Source organism: Strongylocentrotus purpuratus, unplaced genomic scaffold (genome assembly GCF_000002235.5).
Source record: "Strongylocentrotus purpuratus isolate Spur 01 unplaced genomic scaffold, Spur_5.0 spur5_scaffold_6, whole genome shotgun sequence".
NCBI lineage: Eukaryota > Metazoa > Echinodermata > Echinoidea > Camarodonta > Strongylocentrotidae > Strongylocentrotus > Strongylocentrotus purpuratus.
Window position 1 is genome coordinate 19,472,344 of NW_022145612.1, and position 14,721 is coordinate 19,487,064.

Genomic DNA, 14,721 nt, shown 5'->3' on the forward strand with positions numbered 1-14,721 from the left:
GGCCCCCTCCCCTAAGAAATCCTGGATCCGCGCCTGGTTGAAACCCCCTTTGGTTTTTTTTTTTTTTTTTAATTATTTAAAAAAAAAAATTATGCCAATGGCTGACCTAAAAAAGTTTACTTTACTGGTCCTTCTGAACGATGAGTCAAATCACCGGCCATAATGCCCTTAAAATGAAAATATTCGTCGTTTTAAGACACAAAGAACGATTGAGTCTATACTCTGACATCTGCATTTCACCCTAACCCTAAAGTAACCCTAACCCTACGATTTGTGAAAGTGACAGATGGATGCGGGGGGGGGGGGGGGGCCGCTTGGGTTTACATCAGCACGTACCACTGATCTCTACGGAAAAATCTGGATATCCGATTGGCCAATCACAGTGACGCGGGTCGGCCGCCATTTTACCACTCACAGAAAACATCGAGCGAACGCTATTTTCTACTTGTTGTATAAATTCATCGCTTGAGACTCGTGAATAAATTGACGGAAAATGCCTGCATGTGCAGCTGTAAAGTGCACAAATCGGCAGTTCAAAGGTTGTGGACGAACATTTCACCTGTAAGTACGACTCATAATGCGTAGTAATGTAAGAAATATCAGTGGCACGTACTAAACGATTTACTAGCGACAAGGGCCTTTCCTTAACGGACCAATCAGAGAATGGCAACCGGTCTGTCGCGAGTAAATCGTCGTACTAAATGGTCCGCCATCTTAATCCGGGCAATCTAGTGAGATTCATTCCACGGTTCCTCCCTTGCCAAGTTGGGCAGTGTTTTGAGAGAAAATCATGCCAGATTCTTGTGCTGCTTTTGGATGTAAGAACAGACGGAAAAGAGGCACTGGTGTCACCTTTCACAAGTAATGTTGTCAAATGTTAGGCTCTAAATTAACGTTAGAAAAAGGGTTAGATTCTAAAAACTTATCGTAAAGTAAGAGTGAGAGACCCACAGAGACCATGTCCACATATGGAGAGACTGTTATGTCGTCACTTTGAAGTTTAAGAATCTGTTTTACAATGCCTTATTGTGCTGCATACAAGTGTAGAAGTCGTGCGGCGAAAGGAGTGAAGAAAACATTTCACAAGTGAGTTTGTAAACCTCAGGTCTAATTGGTGGTTATTTGTGACAAAATTTTGCAGTAGGCCTAGGCTAGTCCCAACTATTGCAAACTACGTTGGTGGTTTTGCGCATTACTGCCACTGCACTGGTGGTAGTGCAGCATGCAGTGCAGCAGTGGTAGGTAGGCCTATATTCTAACACACATTGCATAGCAGCATGCAGCATTACCTTCCTGGCCGTGTAATTTCAGTACTTTCATGCAATATTTTATAAAATAATCTGTATGATACTGATATGATAAACAGTTTAATGAAACATTGTTCAATGTTGATTACAAATAAAATAAGTAACAAATGAAACTTAGACTTAGATCTAGATCTAGTCTAGGGGGCCGTTTCTCGAAACCGTCATAACTACAAGATCAACGACATCTCGCCACTGTCGCGCAACTTGTCAGCTAAGTGTTTCACGAAGCCGTCTTTGCCAAGATGAGCGACAACTTCCGCGACAAGCGAGTTGTCACTGCTCCGAACCTGTCATATCTTTTTAATTGCTGTAAAGCGCCATCACAAGTCAGTTTGTTGCCATTCCATGGGCCGCGAAATGGACGATTAGTTTCACTATCATTTTGAGAAAAATATAGACGAGTTCGGTACGTAATTCTCTGGGATGCGAAATGCAAATGTACAAAAATGAGAATACAAATTATACAGAAACTTTAAAAAGCTGAATATAAACATTAAATCACAAATCATTAAACTATATCATATAAATAAGAGAGGTAAGAATGTTACACACCGTTTTCCATAGTCGATCCAGTCTTTTCTTAGGATACCGTCATACCTTTAGGGCCTATGTGCATTATTATTCCCTCTCTAATTACTTCTTCCAAATTATATTTTCAATATCAAATCAATTATATAACGAGTATTTATGAGACTCTAGATTAAAAACTGGCTGAGAAAAGACATTTTGCCTCAAATTCCTCTTCACAATAAACAAAAAATTATGTATTGATAAACTATCACATTACGGTATCCTTCAACTAACTTTTGATTCGACTGTCGAAAAAAAACACTCACCGGTTTTTCTTCAATTTAAGAATCTTTACAGAAATATGCAAATCGTTTGATGATGTAAATATGATAATGACACTATTTATTATTTATTTTAGGCGAATTTATATGTATATATATTTCTTTTTGAACAATTTTAGCCCCAAAACTTGTTTTGGGTTATTCTTGATAAATCAAATGGATCGTGACAAAGACTATGTTCTTGAGCTGCTAGTATCGCAATATATCGATATCATGTCTGTCATGGCTTTGTGAAATGGTTTATCCGCTTCATGACATCTCCGTAGGTCGCCGACAAAGATATGACTGTCATGGAGTTGGTTTCGAGAAACGGCCCCTAGATCTACATCAAATTAATAAAACTTTGTTCCGTTGGTGAATTTCCTTGGTTTTCCAGGTGTTTGAGACTAGATCTACTTTTAGTTTACCGATTAGGCCACCCGTCTTCAGCTTTGTTCTGCCGCTTTTTAATTTTATGACTTTTTTTCAAAATGAACGAAGGGAGACCTCAACGCCCGATTACATTACATTTGATAGTTATTCTAGCTGCTAATATGTGTGCCCCAAAGTATTAATTTTCATGTTCATTAATCGTGTCCACATTCATGATCACAATCAGCTTGTCATCATTTATCATATTGTTATTATTACACTACTACTATTTTGTATTATTATTGGTATTAATAATATTGTTATTTTGATTATTTTTAATATTACTGGTATTGTTATCATGATCATTATTACTATTGTTATTATTGTCATTATTATTTTGATATTGTTGTTGTTATTATACAACTCACGCTTTGATTCTTATCAAATGATTGGTCAAATGCATTTACTGAGACTAGTTATCACATTTTTTTCTTCCATGAAAAAACATGCAATAAATACCAGTACCCAACGATTTTTATGTACACGATGCGCAGTATTTTGGGGGTTGTCCTATGTTTAGGCTCCATGTGTTATCTGTCAAATAATCATCTTGATGAATATGATCTAACTGCTGTGTAATACCTTGTAATGTCTTGAATTTGATACGATGGATAGGAAATTACTGATGCACAATAGTGACTAGACTTATTTTTGAAGAATTCTTCAGATGTGGATCAGATCAGTTTGATATTTTCAAATACCCATAGTCCTTATCTATTTCATTTTGTGTTTTAATTTCATAGGTTTCCTTCGCGATCTCCTGAATTGGTGAGAGAATGGGTGAAGAGAATTGGCAGAGGATTAGCCTGGGGACCATCACCAACAGCTGTTCTGTGTTCCGATCACTTCCATGAAAGGTGTTTTGATCGTACGGGACAAACAACGAGACTACGCAATCTTGCAATACCAACCATCTTCCCATTTAGTATTTCAAAGGTAATCAGAAGAGAAGACACGTAACAGCACACTTTAGCACTGCACAGTTAACCTTTATAAATTAATACTCCCACCCTCTTCATGGTCGATTCCTAAATTATTCCCCACACCATCGATTGAACAGAAGCTCTGAAACTCACTGAATCAATATTTGAGCCAAAAGAAACAGCGCTATCTAATCATCATTGATGAAGAACTAAAAAAAAAAAACAGTATTGCCAGGCGGAAATAATCTTTTCAGATTGGATAGCCTAAAAAGTAAACCCAACAACAATAACATGTATATTATTTATGTACATTGTTTTTACTGAATTAGTGAATTTATATGTGATTCAGAGTAAACCAATGAATATCCTTCAGTAATTCTGCATGCCAATTTGAACCAGCTGTAAAAAACTCATCAACCATGCTTTCAACTTGAATTACTCACTGAATACAAAAATAATCACTTATTTTATTACATTTTCTTAATTGTAATGTTGTATGTTTATCGGTAACTTTAACTTTTTGGATACTACAATCAACTTAACTTAATTTCTCAGACTCTCTCTGACATTAGATAAAGGTCATCCATTAATATTAGGTCAAAGGTTATCGTTGTAGTTGTGAACAGAAGTCAATTTTACTTGAAAGTCACGTTCATGATTTATACACTTACAGGATATAATTTCTTTGGTTGTGAATGAGAAATATTGAGTACCACCTTTTTTCCCATCTATTTTAGAGCGGAAAAGTGCTGGACATACCTAAGTCTGGAACTCTTTCATACCTGGCCAGAGCTTTGGAAATCGCTGAGCTGCCTGCAAATCACATGTTTATGAAGTGTAAAGATACAGATACAAGCAACAGTGTTTCCACAGGTTCCACTTCAAAACCTACCACTTCCACCTTGCCCACTTCGGCACCTGACAGCGATTCTCAGTCAAAGTCTGGGAAAACCAAGACGAAAGAATTCACACATGATCACACATACAGTATAGTCAATTGTCCCAAAGATGTGAAGCACAAACTAGATATCATCCACAACCAAATGGATCTGATGAGTAGGAAATTAAGACGAGCACAGACGAACCAAAAGAGACTCGGTGCGAAAGAGAAATCTTTGTTACGTGAGGTGAAGATGCTTAGGGCCAAACAACAAACAGCCCTTCAGAGGATAGAAGAGATCAGTGACAGCTTACATTTTGGTCTCTGAGATATTGTGTTTTCTACATGGACTTATGCGTTTCAAGATGAAATCAGTGGATTTCAAAGTAATACGTGGTGATTTCAAGGTCATGTGGTTTTCTTGGTGCTTATGTAGATGGTCTATGGACAATCGTACACATCACTATCAAGTACCAACCACCCTGCAAGCTGCAAGAGGACAAAAAGTTTGGTTCTTCAATTATATATATGGTTCTCGTTTAGAAATTCCCAATCAGTCTTCAACTTGAGAATGGACCGGTTTACTAATATATTCAAATTTATTTTAGGGATGTTTCTTTCCTGGGGACCTAGTGACGAGTTAATTAAACTTGCTATTAATGGATGAACTACAAAATTTGGAATGCAAGCTGCATACATTATTGATTGCTATGTCTGGCATGTCTCAGGCAAGCTTTCAGGTTTTCAAGACCAACCTACAGTGTATGTATAAAAGGTATGCATACTTGCATAGAGTTTGAATATGTTAGCAAACCTGTCTATTATTGACATGTTGACTCGAGAATTATTGACATGTTAGAACCTTATATATAAATTATATTATGTATTGTTATGAATATGCAAATTTGCAGTTCAGAAGCAATAAATCGGGTGAACAGAACAAATTTATCAGTAGCTGATTGATCCTTGAAAAGTATATGTAATGCACGATCTTTGATTTCTCCAAAATGATGACATTCCAGAGCATACCGGTAGGCTGATTTTCATTACAAGGAATTGAACTTTTTAGTCAAAGTCATTATGTTAATAAAGGTCAGTAATTCCAATGATTTTTATGCCTCCGTTACGAAGTAGCCGGAGGCATTATGTTTTTAGGTTGTCCCTCCGTCCGTACGTGCGTACGTCCATACGTCCGTACGTCCCGTTCTCGTGATCGCGTTATCTGAAGAACCGATTGATGGATTCCTGCCAAACTTTGGTCATATATGCATCTTGTAGAGCTGATGAACTGATTAGATTTTGGGGTAATATCAATGTTTGTATAGATGCAAATAGTTGTTTAACCGGTAACTTATTTATGATTTGTGAATAAATTGATATTGCTGGTTTAAACATGATTCTGATTTAATGCTTCATTTATTTAGACATCATAATATTTGTGCTTCTCTGTTTATGTGTGGGTGAATTGTGAGTAAAGTGAGTAATCCTTCATCACTGTCTGCAATGCCCGGATGAAGGGGGCGGTGTACATGTAACAGGAAAACACCTCCCTGATATAACAACTAAAACCAAAAATGTGGGTTATGACATTTGGCAACATGCCAAAATATTAAAGCCAGCGATGAATGGAAGATGGCGATTCGCAGTTCAGAGAAAAACACATCATCAATGATGATGATACCCCACTTTTAGTTGTAAATGACACTAGACCTGGGATTGCTTGCTCTTACACAATGGGATAGGGTGTGTCCTGTAAATGGAGGGCATTGGTATTGTGGGTGAGGTAATTACAAATCTAACAACGTCATCTTTTAAAGGTAGATTTGATTTATTATAATTTATAGTTTAATGTAGAATAGTGAACAAAACACAACAAGAGACAGATGAACAGTGCAATGAATAATATCGCCATTTATTCTTAGCAGGATTGCTTTAGATATTTCAACATGTCAAATACTTGACAAGCATAATTCAGCGACATTTAGCTTAAAATACAATTATTCTGCATATTATATTTCTTTGATATTGCTGCTTGAAATATATAAATACATATTTTTTTAAATATAAAAATGTAGATAAACAGATGCGTGGAAATGGTTGCTACAATAAGTACATACATGTATATGTAATTTCTTCTTTGGCGTTGTCCAAGGCTTTGAGAGCAAGTGACAATTAATACAAAAATAAAATCTTTACATTGTTTTTAACAGATAACGTTAAGGATTAACTTTCAAGTATAGACAAATTTATTTGTGCATACATGTACATACTGCAACTATACATTGTATCAGTTAATAAGCGACACATGTTCATTCTCAAAGATTTTAAACTTTGAACAATTTTGCGCTAATTGAATACTTGAATGCATGATATAAACATAGTTTTGTAATTGTTATGTAGCGATACAGATTTAAGAATTGACATATTTGTGTCTAAATTAGCTGTACTATCTGTGCTTTTTCCATCTTGCTCAATCTTATACCCATGCATATTTATATTGCAAGTTGTATATATTTATCAACCAAGTAATATGCTTACATTGCCTACAAAATCACAAATTTATACCTTTAAGTGTTTTCAAACGTTCTACATAACATAACAGCTGGCACAACTCAGTGGAGTACTGATGACGTTGAATAACATTCACAGAATTAAAAAAATAAGTGAATTAAGAGAATAAGATACGCATAATTATTCCCAAAATATAACGTATTTTGATGTAAAGCTTGAGCATTAAAGGGACTTGGTAATATTGTTCAGATGAAAGAAAATGGTACTAAGGTAGTAACTGCAATGGTAGATGTAAAATTAAAGATAATCTGAAAGTTTGAGTGAAAACAGACCATTATGATAAAAGTTGGGAAAAACTGATCTGATCGATTCCTTACCAACTATATTATCACAATTCAATAACATTTTGGGTGAATGTAAATCCTCACAAAACAATGAAATGGCTCTATAAACCATTCCAGACATTTAAGTGTTGAAAGATTTGTTAAAGCCTGTCCCATGTCTTATCTGCATGTAATAAAGTTATATGATCCAATTATATTTTCTTTATCAATATTGCATGTTCACATATCAAAAGGGGTTTATATATCTTAGTACAGGAAACCACCATCTTTAATTAGATTAGTGATCAATTGCAAGCAATCTGACATCTTCTCAATCTCTATTGATACAATATAATGAATGCAATTGCTTGCTACACAAATTTTGTTCAATTAATGAGCTACTTTCTGTATACAATCATTTCGATATATAAAGGGATTTCATGATTTGCATGGAAGGGATAATGGTAATTGTGAATATTGACCTAAACATGATGCTTTTACCAGGGAATATGTTTAATTGATGGTTGAAAGTTACGATGGTTGACCAGAGTGTGGTTGAAGAGAGTGTTTCTTAGTGGAATATATTTACGGTGCAATATGGTGATATATATATCACAATATGGTAAAGGCTGTATCCAGTGATTTGGGTCTCAATGTGGTGCTGATCTCAGCATATCCCGTTATATGGGTATAGGTGGTCAAGTTTCCAGCTCATTTTTCATATTCTCTCCACCACTACAGCTTCGTGTACCTGTTGTTACGAAAAAATAGTACGGTAATGGCCGAAAGTATGTTGCACATTCTGCAGAAACATCCGACTCAACACAAATTGTATAATTATAATTTTATGATTCTTTTTTCATGGCATGTGAGATCCTAAAACTAATCAATTTCAAGTCTTTACACGAGTACTGCATGAGAAGCAAGTATCTGTATAAGCAAAGGTTTTTATCATAAATAAGAGATACCAAAACGAAAGTATTTACCTCTAAACTAATTTTTAATTGGACGTATGGGAGAGGGTGTAATTTCGACAGAAAGTTAATGAAGTTGATGGGACACAATATGATTCTGAAATTCTAACAGCGCTCTGCCTTATATATTACTGGCATAATAGTGCATGAAAATGTCATGAAATTCAAGGAAATTTTATAATTTGTAAAAAGATAATTTTGACACATATATATAGAGGAATTGTAGGACTCACCATCGGTGGTTCGTGAATGCATACCTATCCATGAGAGCGTGCATAGACAAAATATTAGTCGCGATTAGTAAATAATGATGAAGATATCATTATACTCACAATAGAAAACTAGTTTTCCCTCCTAGCAGGTGCAATTCAATTTGAACATATAATACATCTGTATTTTTTTTTATACAGGACCGCCATTCACACGCATGTATGGACTGAGAGGGCTGCAAGGTTGGGAGAGTGAAGTACATGTTTCTGATATCTGATAGGATAGAAATTTGAGAGATTGATGCAATGAAAATATCAAATGGAAGTGATAGTAGAAGGAAGATAATTAACTTTGAATGTAGGCATAAACATGTAATGCAACATGGTAAAGAAGAGATGATCCAATGAGGAGAAAAACTGCAGTTTGCAGAAAAACACAGGCTTCACAAAATGCATCCAAATGTTCATTAGAAACATATCTATAGAGTTATAATTGCATACAGGTTATGAGTTCTTCCAATCACGTCTAAAAGTGTCCATTGCATTCAACATAATACAATTTACAATACCAGTAATTCAAACTTGTGAACATCCTAAGGTGGATAATAGGGCTGAACTTAGAGAGCTTAATGACATGCATATTTCGTGAGAAAATAGATTTTCGGGGGAAAAGTTGTCCCCCGTTTTCTGACATTCTTTGATAGGACACGGAGTACATCTACATCACAGCACTGTGATATATATATCTCTATTTAGCCAGTATCCTTCACAAGAACAAAGTACATGTTTAATATTGACAAAAAGTATAATGACGTACCTCAGTCAAACTGACTTCAGACCCACTCCAAAATGACCAATTCTTAGCCAATCAGGGTATTGTTTTGTTACCTTTATTTAGCCTGTTTTCGGTCTGATGTCGATCTTGTTGATATGACTTGAGTGTATAGGATAGTTACATGTAAGTCATTGTAGTCGGTAACTAGCATATAATTTAGTTTTCCGATTGTTAAGCAGTACAAACGCCAGACCGACAACAGACGGAACAAAAATGTAATATCCCAAAATGGTGTCGGTTTGTTGGTGTAACTGATACCATAATCACACCAACGAGACCAACACCAGACCGACATTGGCCCGAGCAAAAAAACCCACTTCCCCCAATTGCCAACAAAAAACCATGGTTCATTTGAAATCGTTTTGCTAGTGTCCTTATGGTGTGATTGAGGTATAAATGTAGTACCTGAGATTGGAGTCTGAGAAGGATATCAATACCATACATCGGGCTTCCAGGCTCACCATGCGAAGGTGATAGAGAGTGACATGGAGAAACAACATGCGAAGGAGAAACTACCGACTTGGAACTCTACATTCATGTAGCATCACATGGTTGTTTTCAGAAGACAAGACGTTTGTGGGATGCATTCAGATAAAAAAAATAGAAGGAAAGTAAGAGAGAGGAATAAAAATCGAAGAGGAGTGTGAGAGAGAGGGAAAGGGGATAGAGCAAAATGATGAGAGAAAGGAGAGGGGAGGGAGAGTAAGAGGAGGGAAAGAAGAAAAAAGAGAGAAGAGGTGAGAGGAAAAAGTGTAAACAGTGAAAGACCCATAAGAAAAGAAGAATGAAAAGAAATTTCACTACTATATCATTAGTAATAAACACATACATCATAATCATGTTGTATAGGGCATCAAAAAGTGGAACTATCGCACAAACATACTCACACCAAATCACTATGAATAGGATACTGACACAAACCACTTACAAAATATAATAATCATGCAAATAAAAACTGTAGCAACAAAAAACAATTAGATGAAATATTTATACACTTTAATATCATTTTCTGCAAGCAGATGTGTGATTTTGTTCAAGACTCGTGATTCAAATAGAAGAAGGCACAGAAATAAAATTTAAAAAACACTTTTCTTTTCAGCTAAAGGCAATAGTTGTGTGATATAATTCCGAGGAATTATTGGCAATGCCATCAGTATAAAATATTCTCTTGTTAGCAGATATAGATTATGATTTGATTAGTGTGATTTAACAAAATTCTAATAATGTTAAAAATCATAATAATGCATTTAACTTATCAGCACCTTATTAAACAAAAATAATTTTATAGTATTCATGTATTCAGTAGAAATTATCAGCACTTAAAAGTCATAAAAATTTAACATTGTTTCAAATAATGGTCACTGAAATGTTGATTACTTAACCTAAAATCTACACTCCGTACATGTATTCAAGCAAATATTAGACATAAAACTAAATAATAAGGGAACAGGAATCAGAGATCTTAAATTTTTAAAACTAAATTGTCAAGTAAAATATCACATAAAAACTCAATATATAGGCACTTGTCATGTAACTTATTTCAAGGACAATTCAAATAAAAAAATATAAATCATGCTGGATTTATGTGCAGTAGGGAAGAAAATGTATTTCGCACAAATATCAAACATAAAACTAAATACTAAGGACAACAAGAATCGACAACAGGAATCTACAACAATAGTAAATACATCAGACATTCCTGAAATATCCAGCGCATTACCAGTATTCAAATGGGTGATAAGACAAATTATGAACAGGATTTCGATAACTAAAAATTGGCAATAACATACCAAGAAGAAAAAAAAGGGACAATACAATGACAAACAGATTTAAAACAAAATACCAATAGCAAAATAGAAAAATGATAACAACTGTGCTAGTTGAAAAAGGATACATGCACTTGGACAGTAAAACATTGGGTACAACAAAACTTAAACCACCTAACATCATTAAGAAATTGTTTCTTGAGAATAAGAAGACCATAAAGTGACAAGTGCATCATGACTTTACTTGGAAGTTGTACAAGTCATAATTTTGGAGAAATTATGAAGTTTGTATACATTCAAACTTCCTGCATAGCTCAACTTTACTAGCAAAGCAAATCTAGGATAGTACTGAGTATTTGTATATATATACTGGTATGTTAAATATGAGCATGAATATTTGAACTCTAAAATCATCACATCATTATTAGCAATGTGGTTTATTTGGATAATGCTGACTTACTGCATAATAATATTTTGCTGAACTGTAATAGCATTAGATTGAGGTAATATTTGAAATTGTCCATCTATAATTGCACCTTGTTCACATGAAAAATATAATCAATGGATACAATTTTCAAATATACAAATTATTTGATATATACAAATATATAAAATATACAACCATAAAAAAAAGAATGTTTAACATAGGAATAAGTTCTACCGGTATATAAAAACAACTAGATGATGAAATACCTGCTACAATTTTCTATCAGTGATAAGATTGTTATTTAGTAGCTTTCTCGATATCCATTTTTTATAAAACATGAAAACTTTTACTACTTGTACATTCAAGCAAAAAAATACTCAGTACCATAAATGCATTTAACTGAACTTAACACACTAGCAGTGGTGGAGGGTTAGAATGAAGTGAAGGTAAAAGAGTGACAATATTTTTTTGACAAAGTAAACTTATAATCACACAAGTCTTGTTTTAAGTTTGAGACTAAGATAAATATGCACACTTCATGGAAACTCATTTGTCATACTAAACTGTATTGCAGCAAGAAAAAGGTAATTATACACATGCAATTGTCATGTCATTACGTTATAGTGAACTACTATTTTGTCCACTAATTCATGCACTCGCTCAATTAACAGAAATTCTTACATGCAGCAAAAGATGAAAGACTAGATTAGACAAGCAAGCAAACCATATTAGAAAGGAATCTGAGACAATGATAAAAACATCACAATATATATATATATATTATATACTTTTAGAAAATCATGAAGAAAATGTAGGGGGCTAAACTAAAATTTGAATGAGATTCTGAAAAGAGATCCTGCTTAGTCCAGGTAATCTTCATTACCCTATTAAAGTAGACTAGCTTTTACCCATTTGATTTGATTACGATATAATATGCATTTTCCATAAACTTTAACATGAGTTATCTTTGGTTTAGTTTTCGATGGGTTAATGGCTCGATAGAGGTAATTTCTGGTACATTCATTTACCAAAATACTATACAAGATGGGATTGAAAGAATGTCAATAATATTCTCTCTAGGTATATAATATTTAGAAATAATAATAACTGGAATTTCAAGAGAACAATAAGTTCCCTCACGACATTCCATAAAATGTTTGCATGTTCATTTTCTTGCCACATAAACTTTTTTTTTCAGAGACCGCTTCTCCTTGTCAAAAACAAAAAACAGAGTAGACAGAGAGGAATCTCCTAATCTACTATGTTACACAGCCATACGCTACATTCACCCATGCAAGTGGTTTATGTCGGTATGGTCTTCATTTCATTAGAAGAATGTATATCATAGCTACTTTTTGACGGCCCCATGCAACTTTGATTCTTTGAAGTGGTATATTTATGTGACATAGCTATGTTTTGTTGGTATTTCATTACTATCAACCCTCTAATTAGTTTACGTACTGGTAGGTGTGGTTTCTATCTCCATAGAGGAATATTACATCATAAATAATTTTTGATAGTCCTACCAACCCTTGTAGGTGGGGTCTTCCTCTCATTACAGAGATGTACATTATACAACTATCAACCCTTAAGTTGCTTGATGTACATGTAGGAATGATAATTATCTAAAAAGAGGAATGTTATATCATAGCTACATTTTGATTGACCTAAATATCTATAACCCTATAATTAGTCTATGTAGGATTCGCTTTTTCCTATTAAAGGAATGCATATGATGACTACACTTTGATAGCCGTACACGACTATCAAGTGGTCTATGTAGATAAGGTTTTTCATCTCATAAAAAGGACTGGAGGACTGCATATCACATCTCTTTCTGATGGCCCTTCACAACTATCGAGACTCAAAATGGTCTCTGTACATGTAGGGGGCAGTCTCTATCCTAATAGAGGAATGTTACATCATACAGTGTAGCTACTTTGTGAAGGTAATCCACTACTATCAACCCGCTAAGTGATCTAGGTGTAGCCCAAGTGTTATCAGTATCTCATTAATGTATATTATGGCTATTTTTTTAAGGCATGAGCGCGGATCGCTGCCTGCACCTTATGCCAGCGTGTGGTGTTACTCTCGGTGGTCTTCTTACGCCTCTCGGCATCAGCCTGGAGGTAGCGCACCTGGTTCTTGAGTTCTGCGTCCCACACCAGGGCATAGCTGTAGTTGGATTCTAACCAGAGCAAGAGGGATGGAAAGGGTAAGCATCATAGGAGGATGAAAATGTTTCATATGTCATGGTTAAGTACATAATCTTATACTTCATAGGGTTTATACACGGAGTACAAACATACTGAGCAGTAAGAACAAGAATTCATCTGGCAACCTGTGCCTATTTTTGTTGCACTTTCAAATGTTGGGTTGTCATCAGAATGTTAACAGTAGACAAGCTCAGAAATCATGAATTGCCAAAGCATTAACACTTCAAGAAAATTCAGATTCATATAGCACTTAATGAATCTCTATAACAGTACCTGACCAGTTTCAATATGACATTTTTTCCCCTCATATCAAAGCATTGCTTTTTAAGCAAGTGTTAGGAAAATTTATCTCTACAGCATCCACTTTATTAAGTATTTTTCAATAATTGCTTATTCATTTCAAATGTTTCATCTACCGGTATGTCTTTCATCAAATAAATAAATTATAACTATCAGATTTTTCACAGGCCTATCTGCTATGAGTGCCAACAACATATTTTGCTCAAATACATCGCTAACACATCAAATAGATCTAGAGTTTGATTTGATTTGATTTGATTTGATTTGATTTATTTATTTCTGTTTGATTTTCTTTTTCTTTTGCATTTTTACAAATATATAACAAACAAATATTGCAAATTTACACATGACAAAAGAATATATGTAGAATAAGGTAAGGCTGGGTGTAACTAATCGAGAACATCAAACAGGAGGGTTGACAAAATAAGCAAAGCTTGATAGTATGACTACCCTCAAAGGATACATAATAATACAAATATGGAAGAACAAAATATTGGTAAAAAGGGGGAAAAGACAGAAAAAAGAAGAGAAAAGAAAGAGGGGATGCACATCAATATTCACAGACTTATGTGGTAGTTGGATTTCAAATTGATATATAAAGATTTTAAATAAGAAAAGAAATGCAAATTTGAATACTGAGTGGCCAACTTGGGATACAATAGAATGAGAAGACTCTCAAGGTTCGGACAGTAAGAATGTGAAAGTAAGATCAGCCAGCTGGTTTTAAACCTGGGCCTGCGAGTCAGAGCCTTGAAATGTTTGTATAGAAGACAGTGTTTATTCAGTAT

General features: G+C 34.5%; 1 protein-coding gene and 1 long non-coding RNA gene across 9 annotated transcripts in view; one reads left to right on the forward strand and one right to left on the reverse strand.

The window, feature by feature from the left end:
• The first annotated feature begins 399 nt into the window (after nt 1-399).
• On the forward strand, nt 400-5,769 carry LOC105445660. Of its 4 annotated transcripts, none has more exons than XR_004061825.1 (3): nt 400-561; nt 3,313-3,505; nt 4,230-5,769. It is a non-coding gene; the product is annotated as a THAP domain-containing protein 3 (long non-coding RNA). The 4 variants fall into 4 exon arrangements; XR_973460.2 differs by lacking the exon at nt 400-561 and adding an exon at nt 648-861; XR_004061826.1 differs by lacking the exon at nt 400-561 and adding an exon at nt 649-818.
• A 489-nt stretch (nt 5,770-6,258) lies between these two features.
• LOC581823 (leucine-rich repeat serine/threonine-protein kinase 2) overlaps nt 6,259-14,721 on the reverse strand; it is an 87,881-nt gene continuing 79,418 nt past the window's right edge. For 3 of the 5 annotated variants that reach the window (XM_030973039.1, XM_030973037.1, XM_030973036.1), the window contains 2 exons: nt 13,484-13,605; nt 9,168-9,752 (listed from right to left, as the gene is read on the reverse strand). In XM_030973039.1, the coding sequence (XP_030828899.1) occupies nt 9,396-9,752; nt 13,484-13,605 (479 nt within the window). In that variant the 3' untranslated portion in view covers nt 9,168-9,395. Of the gene's footprint in view, nt 7,958-8,512; nt 8,664-9,167; nt 9,753-10,198; nt 13,606-14,721 lie in introns of those variants that run through there. The other 2 variants (XM_030973038.1, XM_030973040.1) reach the window with 2 other exon arrangements.